Source organism: Trematomus bernacchii, unplaced genomic scaffold (genome assembly GCF_902827165.1).
Source record: "Trematomus bernacchii unplaced genomic scaffold, fTreBer1.1, whole genome shotgun sequence".
In the NCBI taxonomy this organism is placed as follows: Eukaryota; Metazoa; Chordata; class Actinopteri; order Perciformes; family Nototheniidae; genus Trematomus; species Trematomus bernacchii.
The window spans coordinates 2,667,315-2,679,553 of record NW_022987771.1 but is presented as its reverse complement, the minus strand read 5'-3'; the positions used below and the strand labels follow the sequence as shown (position 1 = coordinate 2,679,553).

Sequence of the window (12,239 nt, the reverse complement as noted above, 5' to 3'; positions counted from 1 at the left end):
AACGTGATTATCTGATTCACCTTGAGGTAGATCCAACTGAACCCTGGATATTCTCGCTTGGAAAGAACACACAATGTCAGTGAGCAAGAGCAGGGAAATAAGATACACAGAAGCTTCTCGGGCAAGATCTCGCTTCCAGCTCCTTAATAAATGATCTCTCACTTTGATTCAGTTCATGATTTCATATTGTGAATTCCTAGAAACCTTGTGGTTCTTCTTGGTTTGAATTGAGACATTTGAAGCTATTCCTCTGATCTCGTAATTGGTTGAACCAGAAAGTAATTCGCTGTTTCAGGTGAAAGCCGACATCTGTATCTTGTTCTCTTACACAGGAGCAAACGAAGATAAATAAATGAATGCAATAATTTTCTTAAAGAGGACAAAATGTCTGAGGACGATTACAAAGGTCAAACTTTTTTTTTATTTATTTTTTTATAAATAAATGTCTCATGATTTGCACTTAAGGAAATAACGAGATCTTCTCCGTGAGGTTCAATGCAGTCTTGAAGAAAGGAAAAGAAAGAGAAAGTGGTAAGATCTATCTAATATTAGCCTGGAGGACAGGGGAAATAGCATGGACAGCTATTAACGCTAGAGGCTACATTCGTTATTGAAACAGAAAGTGAGGACTATGTCTCTGTAAACCCTCGCTGCGCCTCCTCCTCCTGCCCTCAACATCAACCCCAGATCCTGCACTAATGATCCTGTCCCCCACTGTGACCCAGGCCTTTCAGATACACCAATTACTTTACATAACTTCCTTAACACCATCTGCACACCTCTCCCATCAGATGTGAGAAATCCTAGAAATCCTCTCTGTCCTCCCCATCCTGTCCTCGTATCCAAAGACCCAATTTCAGTGGCGGTAAAGCCTCGCTAACCCCCCTGTAGGCCATCTGATGCACTTTGAAGTAAAGGCAGCTGCAGATACTGTTTGTCTGTTCAAAGTGAGCACACAAAGCGTCACCTCCTCCTCCTCCTACTGATTTATAGAGATCAAAAGCCCCAGTCTGCGGTCAGCCGATCTCTCTCTCAGGTCCCTGAAGCAAAGGCTAAAAACGGTTTGTTTACACCTTGTGTGAATCCCCTCTGACAGCTAAGGGTGCTGAAGCTTTTATTTATTTTATTAGGAAGAAGAGTCCTGGTTGACTCACTAATCACCCTCTCTCCTGAAAGTGTCTCTACATAACATCCAGAGCTTTATGCCCTAGCCACACGAGGACGAAAACGATAACGGACCGCAATCGTTATCAAAAAAGTCTTCCGTCCAGACGCAACAGGAACGTGTCCGTTCACACAAGACCGCTCGAAAGCGCTGGAGACGCTGTAGTACATATGCCAGGCCTGTAAGTGGCGCTGTAGTCCTGCCACAAAAGCAGCGAAGAAGACTTCCCGCGCATGGTTGCCATGGTTGCCCTTCTGTTTATTCTCCGCTGTGGACGCTCTGGCTCTTTTTCTCCCTCTCCGAGGCAAGCGTTTGCTCCTACTCTCCGGTAGTCCACCAGCAGATGAAAAACACCCACCTCTCCGCCTCTTCCAAGGGACGAGGGGGCCGTGCGGCAGAGTTTCAGTTAGATTTTCTTTTGCCGGTCAACATGTCCGTTAAAGTTTATATCTTCCGGACAAAATTAGAAAAGTGCCGGTGAAAGGTCTTCTTTGTTATTTATTGAGCTTTAAAACAAATTGATAACGACTCTATATAATAATATAATAATAAAACACGGAGCCTCTCTTTTCCTCCCCCTCTTCTGACAGCCCAGCAGCTGATCTCTGAGCAGGAGAGGTGGGGAGAGGCGGGGCTATTGCTTCAACGTTATCAGGAAATGATCGTATAGGCGTAAACACGGAGCCGTTTGCCCCCCCAGAGCGTTTCGTTTGCAGATCTACCCACCTTGGGACCCGTTATCGTTATCGTTTTCTGCGTTTCCGTGTCGGCCTCGTGTGGCCGAACCGTCTATCTGATAGTGAACTGTAGCAGATACGACCGTTATCGTCCTCATGTGGCTGCAGCCTTAGTTGGACCTACAGTTCAAATAAACAACCAGCTACTTTTGTTGAAGTGTTGTTTGTTGCCAAACCAGATCATCACATACATCATGTATTGAAATGTATATGGTCGTTGTGATTGTTGTAAGATTTCTAAGTCGTTTATTCCCTCTTTATTCTGACAGTCACTCGCCTCATGTGTCTTTTATGAGCTGTTTTGTCTTACATTTCATTTGTTCTGTGTGGTAATGCTCATGTAAAGCACTTTGAATTGCCTTTTTGTCTGAAATGTGCAATATAAATATCTCATCCTGCCTGTGTCTCTTTACTGTCTGTTTTTATATCTCATCTGTTCTTCACTTGATAACAAATCCTTGGGGTATTTACTCCTTGAGCTTTCCTTCATTTATTTGTCAGGTCGTTTGCGTTTGTGTCCCTGTCTGTATTCCTGCCTGTGTGTGTTGTATTTTTTGATTTGTTCTTAGCTTAGTATTTGTATTTGTTCTTTGTTTTTGTATTTGCCTCTGCCTGCTCCCTTATGTTCGTTGGCAGCCTGTTTTGGTAGCAGCTTTGCTTTAATTAAGCTGTCTTTGTGTTCATTCAACCTGCCTGCCTTGCCTCCTGCTTTGGGCCTCCTCTTTAGCTGAAGCATGACACTAATACACATCAAGTCAGTGTTCCTGTGACCTGCAGTCTGAATAGGAAGCAGATAACCTACGACACCAATCAACAATAATTATGTCTCATTTCAACTTTTAATTAAAATAGAAATCTAGGAAGTAAATCCGCCCTGTTTGGATTGACCTCTAACCATTCCTGAGACCTGAGACACGAGGTGTATTGCTTTCCGACCTTTGGCCACAAAACAGCATTGTTCATTTACTCGGTAGGAAAACCAATTTCTGCTTTTGGCAGCTGTAGTCCACACAAGCCAATCTCTGAGACTCTCTGCCTTCTGACTCAGCTTTCACACCATCTAATGAATGAACTAGATTAAACCTGAGTGCGTCCCCCCGGCCCTTACAGCTGTTGCTGGCTCAACATCTGCAGCCGAATCAAAGTAAAACCTGCCAACGGTGTGACCCAACATCCACAGAGAGGAATGAGAAAGAAAGAGAACAGCGATGACACGGTGATTTGACGCGAGGGATTGCAGTTAGATCTAATTAGCATCCTACTATTATACAACAACAACAACAAGAACAACACACAGACACTCAGCCGCACTATGGCAATTATATCCAATAAGATGGGGATGTTGTAACACGCGGTGTGTTTTGCATGTGTGTCAGGTGAGGTATTGTGGAATAGAAAACGCATATTCTGAGATCAGACTTGTTTAAAGACGGAGGAGGTGAAGGAGGAGTGATTACAACACTCATCCTCTTTAGCGACCTCACGGGGCGCATGTGGCAATACTGCAATCAATAACGGTTACATTAATGAACACCTATCAGTGCTAATGATGGTATTGCTGACCTCTCAATCATCTCTCAAAGGTGAGATCGCTGCTAATTGGGGTGCAGACACGTGCTGAATGTCAAATGATAGGTTGCTGTCTTTTTCTGCAGTTGAGGTGCTGTTGGGGAAATGCAACAAAAAAACCTTATAGTGTTTTTCACAACCTATACTTAGAGAGAGGATTCCACCATTGCATCATCTTGAACATGTAAATAACACATGTTGCAAAAGTCTTTTTTTATGTGAGACCTTTCTTAACTGTCAATGCTGCAAAGTCATACCTCCACTGTATGATTCTATCCCACATTGAATACTGTTTTACAAACTGGTCGTTTGCTTGTGCCACAAACCTGAAACCTATAGAACAGCTGTACAAGAGAGCTATCAAGGTGTTTGACAGAAAGCCATATTCATACCACCACTGTACCATCCTTGAGAAACACCATTTCTTGAGTTTTGACAATTTTAAGTCTTTTAAAAGTATGTGCTTTATTTATAAATGTTTACATGGACTGCCCCCCCCCCCCTCCCTTAGTGGAATTCATCCACAAAAAAGACACTGGACGCTGCACTAGGTCAGAAACCAGAGGAGACTGTTCTGCTCGGCTGCTCCCAGTCTGTGGAATGCTCTCCCCGACCACATAAGAGCACCACAGACCGTGGAAGCTTTTAAAAAAGGCCTCAAAACCCATCTATTCAATAGAGCCTTTCCCTAGACCTTTTATTTATTACCACCATTTTATTTTATTTTTATTGTTTGTTTTTTATTGCTTTTTATTCATTCTACCGTGTTGTGTACTGTTTTTATACTGTTCATGCTCACTGCTTGTAGCACTTCGGGATTTGAAGTCAAATACTGTATGAAGTGCTTTATAAATGAAACCCATTATTATTATTATTACTGTGAAGCCCACCGCAGACGGACCACTTTTGGACAAAAGGTCCTTTCCATTAAAGGCAGCTCATTGTGGAATAGCCTCCCAACTGAGATACGGGATTGTCACACTCTCAATATCTTTAAAGGTCAACTCAAAGAATGCTTGAGAAACACACAGACGTGCAATCACCGCTAAATGCACTTTAACACAGGGGGATCTCCTCTTGCACGCTGCTATATTGTATTATCATGTCATAAATACTTGTGTATGCTGATCTTGCTCTTTTGCACTTCTTGCATATCATGTATTTGTTTTTGCTATGTTTGTAAAATGTTATTTTCTTAAATGTTTTATGTGAGGGACTGCGGATGGAAATGAGCTCAAAGCTAAATCTGGTGCTGTCACGCTTGACACATTTGAATGTTTTAAGTGTTCATTACTGTGCATTGTCCCTGCCAAATAAACGATAAAAAAAATAAACGTAGGGAAATGAGCGATGTCACTTTGAATTGAATCAGTAAATACGGCAGATTGGAGAGAACACACCTGAAGGCGTTGTTGACAGTACAAACCAAAAAGTAATCAATAAATTGTGAGTGTTTGTCTTCCTTCTTCTCAGCCTCACAGCAGTACCACTGCTGCCTCAGTTTGCTCAAACTCAACTTCTGTCAGTAAAGTAGCGTTTAATACTCAAAGTGTTTGTTACCATGGCAGTGTGTCCCTTAGAGAAAGCACAGAGTAAATTAGTGAACAGTCATGAGGCATGAGAGTCGTGCACAGCTCTACATCAGCCCGTAGCTCCAGCTGAAAGAGAGAAGCCAGCCTTTATGTGCAGTACTAGCATCTAGGACTACCAATAAGTAGACACACTAATCAATGCAAGTACACACAACGCAACACAAGCAACTAAAGCTCTATGTGGTCAAATGTGTCTTCTTTGATATTACACATTCAAGCCAACATTCCCGTACAGTGAGCCTGGATAGCCACAGAGCTGAAGGGACGATGGAGATGGTCTTACCTTTTTGACATCTCTGACCAGGTGGTACAGCGTGTTGGACGGCCCATGTCTCTGTTGAAAACAAACAAACACAACACATATAGATTTTATTACAATCACGAAAAGCATCTTCAGTTCCTTAGGACCCTGCGTGTTATAATAATAATAATAATAATAATAGCTTGCATTTATATAGCGCCTTTCAAGGGACCCAAGGTCGCTTTATAAGTAATATAGCAAAAACAGACATAACAAAACAAAAGTCAGACAGACAAAACAACAGATCGATTAGGGGCCGAAAGCCTTGGCAAACAGATGGGACTTGAGGGCCCTTTTGAAGGCGTCGAGTGTGGGGATGTTGCGAATCTCCGCAGGGAGAGCGTTCCAGAGGGTGGGGGCTGCCACACTGTAGGCTCTGTCCCCGGAGGTTCGCAGTTTGGTGCGGGGGGTGGTGAGCAGGCCAGAGTCTGAGGACCGCAGGTTCCGGGGTGGGGCATGTGGGTGAAGGATGTCCGATAGGCACTGGGGGGCAAGGGCATGGAGGGACTTGTAGGTAAGGAGGAGTACTTTGTACGATATACGGGACTTGACCGGCAACCAGTGTAGGTGGATGAGGGTGGGAGTGATGTGCTGCCACGGCTTTGTGTGTGTGAGTACCCTAGCAGCACAGTTTTGGACATACTGGAGCCTGTCCAGTTTTTTTTGGGAACCCCGAACAGGACACCATTGCAGTAGTCCAAGCGGGTGGTGACAAATGCATGCACTAGGGTTATGACAATCACCCTGAGCACCAAAGTGAGGTAAGCCCTTTAATTTGCACAGAGCGGTGTTTCCTAGAACTAATAGATAACATCACTTCTTTTTGCATGTGTTGTTACCGTGTTGTAGAGCTCCTCCAGTCTGGAAAGCGTGAGGAAGCGATGCATACTGACTCCATTTTCAATCAGCAGCTTGACAAAGTCCACTCTGTCCAGAACTAAGGCATCCAGCATCGCCTGCTCCAGGGAACCGATCTAATGCAGAAGGGACGGAGGAAACATGAACTGACAACACTGTATAGAGCAGGGGTGTCAAACTCAATTTCATCACGGGCCACATCAGCATTATGGTTGCACTCAAAGGGCCGGTTGTAACTTTAAGACTTTATAAATATACATATATAAATATTTAATATATATAAAAGAATGTATTATATGCATTGGATTATTATCGGATAGGTTAATAACTTCATAATTAACTACGTCTGAAAGCAGAAGTCTAGGGCAAATAATTGCAAGTCTCTTCAGTGAAAATGTCACAAAATGATTTAAAAAGAAAAGCCAAATTCTGAAGAAAAAAAGTCCAAAAGAAAAAGTGAAATTTTGGAGAAAAAACGTGACATTTAAAAAAAGTAAAGGCAAATTCTGAGAAAAAGTCAAATTCTGAGATGAAAGTCCAATTTGAGATGCATTGTGGGACATGTAGTTTATGGGCAACGTGCTTCTGTAAATCGGCATGTAACCGTATAATAAACATATTATATTCTCTCAGAGCTGTTGTGGGGCCACATAAAATGAAGTCACGGGCCGGAATTGGCCCCCGGGCCTTGAGTTTGACACCCCTGGTATAGAGGATACACTACGTACAATGCACTATTTATACAGAAGCACTGCATATAAACACAAAGAGATTGACCATCGTGAGCTACAACAAGATACTTAAATGGATAATATAATAATACTCGTACATGTTTCCTCTCATGATGTATTTGTAACAACTCTCTTCTATACACCACACATCCAAAATAAAGTTGAAATTGCTCAGATCTTGTAACACAGCCTTAAATTGCATCCAGTTCACAACCTTTATTTGTCTCCGGGGGGCTAATTTGCAGTTTATCCGATACACGAAAAACTGCAATGAATGCATACTTGTCAATTATGTACACAGATAACCGCAGCATTATTGGATTTTTATTTGCAACCATTTGTAAGTTGCTGATTCTGTCACCCACCACGGATTCCAGCAGCCTTCTGCATCCAAAGTGCCCTTTTATCTGGTTTAATAAACTGTCTTTCTTTTTCTACTCATTTTTGAAGGTATTTCTGTGTGAATTTAAAAGCAATTCATATGGAGTGTCAATTGTTAGTAACATTATCAGCCCTTAAGAATAGCTTCTGCAACCCAATGTGCCCGTGCCCTGTTAGCATAAACAACATTTCTGCTGCAGTATGCATATTTGGGATTTCACAGTTTCTTTCTTACAGGCCACTGCTGTCCGTAGATGAAGATCTGACTGCGGGCGATGTCCACTCTGTTCCAAGCCAGAGCCAAACTCAGCTGGTCAGGGGCCGAGGCGTTGGCACCTGAGAGGATACACAATGTTTTATTTCATATTTTCTGACAAACAAGGTTTCCTAAACAGATACAAGATCCAAGTCAGGAACAACTCACTAGTGTGTTGTGCATTAGATACAGTTGTTAAATGTAACTATGTACTCAAGTACTTTTGGCATTCTTGCAATTTACTTAAGTGCTCCATTTAATGTTACTTTGTACTTCCACTCCACGTATAAGAGGACTATATATACCAGCCACAAACTGTTCTTTCTGTTGCCGTCTAGCAGACGTTACCGCAGCATCCTGGCGAAAACAAAAAGATTCTGAGACAGTTTCTTCCCGCGGGCAGTGAGACTGTTAAACAATTAAACTGCTGAAACAATTTCATAACATTCATCTGCTACTTAGTAATATATATCTACTATCTAATATATATCATTCCAATAACTTGTATATAGACTCGTACTGCACTATTCCACTTTTTTTTCTCTCTCACTTTATTTTAGAACTATTTTTCTTTTTGTATTACTTTTACTATCTGTTTTATTATGTTGCATTGTTGGAGAAGCCTGTGACCTAAGATTTTCAACGACATAATTACTCTGTAGCTATGTTAGTTTGACAATAAAGAACCTTGAACCTTGAACTACATATATTGTTTTATACATGATGCAAATCTGTACTCCTCAGTACATAATCCCAGTACTAAAATAATGTTAACATCGGCTTAACATGACAAACTACCACATTTAAAAGATCCTACAAGTATTTGTATATGCTAAAAACACATACATATGATATTCTGTAATAATATAATACTTCCAAAAGAGCCATTACACAAAATGGATACTTTTATAATAATTGTTTATACTTTGAGTGCTCTTTACTTCTACTAAAGTGTGAATGCAGGACTTTTACTTGTGTGCTGCATTTTCAGACCAAAGTATTTCTACTTTTACGAAAGGAAGTTCTTCCTCAGTTTTTTGTTCAATTGTTTACTAATGTACTTATTCTTCTATTACCTTTATGTGCATTTGTTCTCCTGGATGTTAATACTTTTGTAATAAAATAAATAGGAAGTGATACAAGTTTATATTAACTGAGTCAAAGCAATGGAATAAAGTATGTTATACATTTTACATTACATGTCACTTGTTAGACGCTTTTATCCAAAGCGACTTCCATACTCAATACTGTGGGCAATCCCCACAGGAGCAATTAGGGGTGAAGTGTCTCAGGGACACAACGACATGCTGACTGCAGTGGGGTTCTGATCCGAACACCAAAGCACAACCCACTGCACCACATGCCTCCCTTATACAGTAGTTCAATTTGTCTGTGTTCAAGATGGAATAATAGTTATATACAATACAATGTAATGTCAACAGTTCACAGAATACATAAACATCAAAACTCACATACATTTACCACCATAGGACATAAACCAGCAGCAGCATACAAAACAAGCTTTCCCATGGAGAAGCTATCAGCCCCACAAACCAGCTGGGATGTAAACCATTGCATACACACCCTGAGGAGGGCCATACACACCAGGGAGGATGACTATAATGGCAACTATAAATATGAAGAAGTGAGCTTCCACACTGAGGAACAATAACACTCTGTTCTTTAAACAGTGGTGCTCCAGCTGTGCCTGAGCCCCAAGAATGGTTATTTATGACCTGTTACTGCTGAGCGTTTGCACAAAGAAATAACTTAAGATAAGGATATAAATAGTAAGGAAAATAAAGAATAATGTTAAAAATAGCTTTGTGCCACACAGCTTTATGATGTGTGTCTTTCAGCAACACAGAGATGAGGGTTATTTTAGAAAATATTCTTCATTTTAAACAACAAATAAGCTCAAAGACCATTTTACCAAGTCATCCCCTCGTGTGGAACAAATTCATCATCAGATTTAGATGGTCTGTCAGTCATTTCTGTCATTCGAATCAATCTGACAGTGATCCCAGATATTGTTCACCACTTGTCATTGCCGTTATAGTTGTGGTGTGGACTCTGCCATCCACTCACATGAACTTGATTCTGTTTGACTGTAGAAAAGAAGATGTCATCCCATCGGAGAATGACAGCTTGGCGTTTGATGTATCACTAATTGTGACGCTCTGCACAGAATCTGGAATATAACTGTGTTCCCTTGGTTCACTGTGATTGTGTATTTATGTTGCTCTTGTCCTCCTGTAACCTCAACATGACGTCATGAAGAAGAAGAAGAAGAAGAAGAAAGTACACTGATTCTGGACGGCTGTCATTTCCCTAATGTAACACTGGATGATGTAGAGGCAAGAACAAGAAGATTTCAAGGGCACACTGACAAATAAGGACACAAAAACAAAAGTGTTGGACGGCATGGCGTAAAAAAAAAAGCCTTTTTCATCTTCTTCTCTTGTGACAGCTTTGCTTCATGTCATTGCTGTTTTGGTAAAGGACAGATGGGCACTTATTATGCAGTTTGTTTTTCTGCTTTAAAAGATGTACTTGCATACCTGTAATTGTGTTTGCATATCCTGCAGGTATAAGACAATTATTGTTAGCCTAAGGCACCAAAACAAGGCCGGTATAAATGAAACAGGGAAGGTACAGTAAATACAAAATGTAACCTCTCTATTCAAAACGTATCAACCATGTTTAATCCAATACAAAATAGCTTTGCTTGGATATGCTACATTATTACATGGCTTAGTTGAATACTCGATTCTGATTGGTCAATTCAGAACACGTGACACGTTGTTAATCCAGAACAGACAGACCGCTGTCAAGGATTTATGACCGTTGTTAAGGACGCTCAAATCTGCAGAAAGAAGTCCGGTCGATTGAACTGTATACAGTTTGGCTGAAAAGCAAACTGCATGCAGATTATCCCTTACATAAAGTACTTGTAGCCGTGAGCTGTTTACCTCAGTTGACCCTGTGAGATCTATCACTAAACAGTCTCCTGTTCACATTAATCATTTATCTGCACACTGAGAGAAGTTAACAAAAAAATGAAGCAACAACCTAGCTTCTTGAGAAATCCACTTTAACATTTTTCATTTCATTTCATCGTTTATTTGAACCGGGACCGTGCACATTAATGAACATTTTAAACAAAATAATGCTTTTAAATGTAAATGAGCCGGATTTTTAGCTTTGAGCTAGTTTCCATCCGTAGTCCCGTCATAACATAAGCTAACATAAAGTATTCTTATTACTATTTTATGTGTATGAAAGACTGGGTAATTTTTAATAAGCACAGAAGTATCATCACTTCTGATTACACATGCTCACTCTGTCTTAAAGGCCTGTGCAGCCTTACAGGAGCTTAATGGTGTGAGTTCAGACGGAGCCGGCTAATAACACGCAGAGAGCTGCTAATAAGAGCTTTAGTGGAGATATGTGTATATTAAAGGGCAAGCTGGTCTGCTTTATCAAAGGCCTGTGCTTTCACTCAAACTGACTTCATGGAGCAAATCTTCAAGACTACTTCAGAGGAAGACCATCAATTACTCTAAACTCCCCTCTGTTACACCATGTGTCTTTAGCAGCAGATTCCTCTATGGTCTCACTTGTCTGTTCCGCAGACCGGCTCCTAGACTTCTATCCTTTTTTTTTCTCTTCTTGCTCTGTTCTCCCCTCGATGTGTTTTCCTGACTGTGCTGCGCCTTGTTGAGCTTCAGGCAGAAGCTTAGTTCTTCATGGAAGGAGTCTAATCCAGTGTTTTAAAAAGCTCTCGGGCAGGATGTGACTGATTTTATTTTACACTAAAAGCCTTAACGCGTCTCTTTCACTCAAGCCGCAGAATCAGACTTGAATGTAAAATGACCCTCAGACTGTTTACCATAAAGCAATCATTTTGCACCTTTTTGTAAGTGTTGGCCTCTCATCCTTTCACTCCTATGATTTCCTTCCTTTCATTTGCTTTTTCCTATTTTGTCCTGTCTTTCTTTCGTTTTAAATCCCTCATTCACATGCCATTCCTACCGCAATGTGAAATGAAATGAATGGAAACGAGTTTAAAATAGTGAACAGAAATGAAAAATGTAGCATCAGATAGAGTTGACAGAAAACAGTGACACATGTATACATCGGGAAAGTTATAGGGCAAGAGAGCAATATTCTGAGACAGAGACAAACACCAGGAAGTGATGGATAGACAACAGAAATCCTTCATCTAGACTGCAACACATCAATTATGTAGAACAGGTTTCTCTGTCACATTGTCCCTCTCCAAACCCACTTGTCTAGTATCTATGGAATGACATGATTTCTGACATAGTCAATCATATGTATGTGCTTAAGTGTGTGTTCACTCACATGTTAAGGTGTGTGTTTGAGACGGAGCAAGCATGCAAGTGGGCGGTGTTAGCGGCATATTTCTTAAATCCGTACAAGCTATTGAAAAACCAATCGAAAGTATTGAATATGGATTCTGTGTGTGTGTGTGTGTGAGTGTGTGTGTGTGTGTGTGTGTGTGTGTGTAGAGGATGAAGTGGTTGAGTTTATTTGCTATGTTCGCACTTAGGAGTTTTCAATTGTATAACTCAATATGGTCCAATTCCTCGCCTATTGGTAAATGCATTTTTATTGTATTACTG

At 40.8% G+C, this 12,239-nt stretch overlaps 1 protein-coding gene across 2 annotated transcripts in view; it reads right to left on the bottom strand.

Moving 5' to 3' along the window:
- The window catches only part of trpm3 (transient receptor potential cation channel, subfamily M, member 3), a 180,354-nt gene that overhangs the window by 31,875 nt on the left and 136,240 nt on the right, over positions 1–12,239 (bottom strand). For both annotated transcript variants that reach the window (XM_034148833.1, XM_034148834.1), the window contains exons 10-12: positions 7,570–7,670; positions 6,204–6,338; positions 5,347–5,397 (exon numbers count right to left, since the gene is read on the bottom strand). In XM_034148833.1, the coding sequence (XP_034004724.1) occupies positions 5,347–5,397; positions 6,204–6,338; positions 7,570–7,670 (287 nt within the window). The remainder of the gene's footprint in view (positions 1–5,346; positions 5,398–6,203; positions 6,339–7,569; positions 7,671–12,239) is intronic.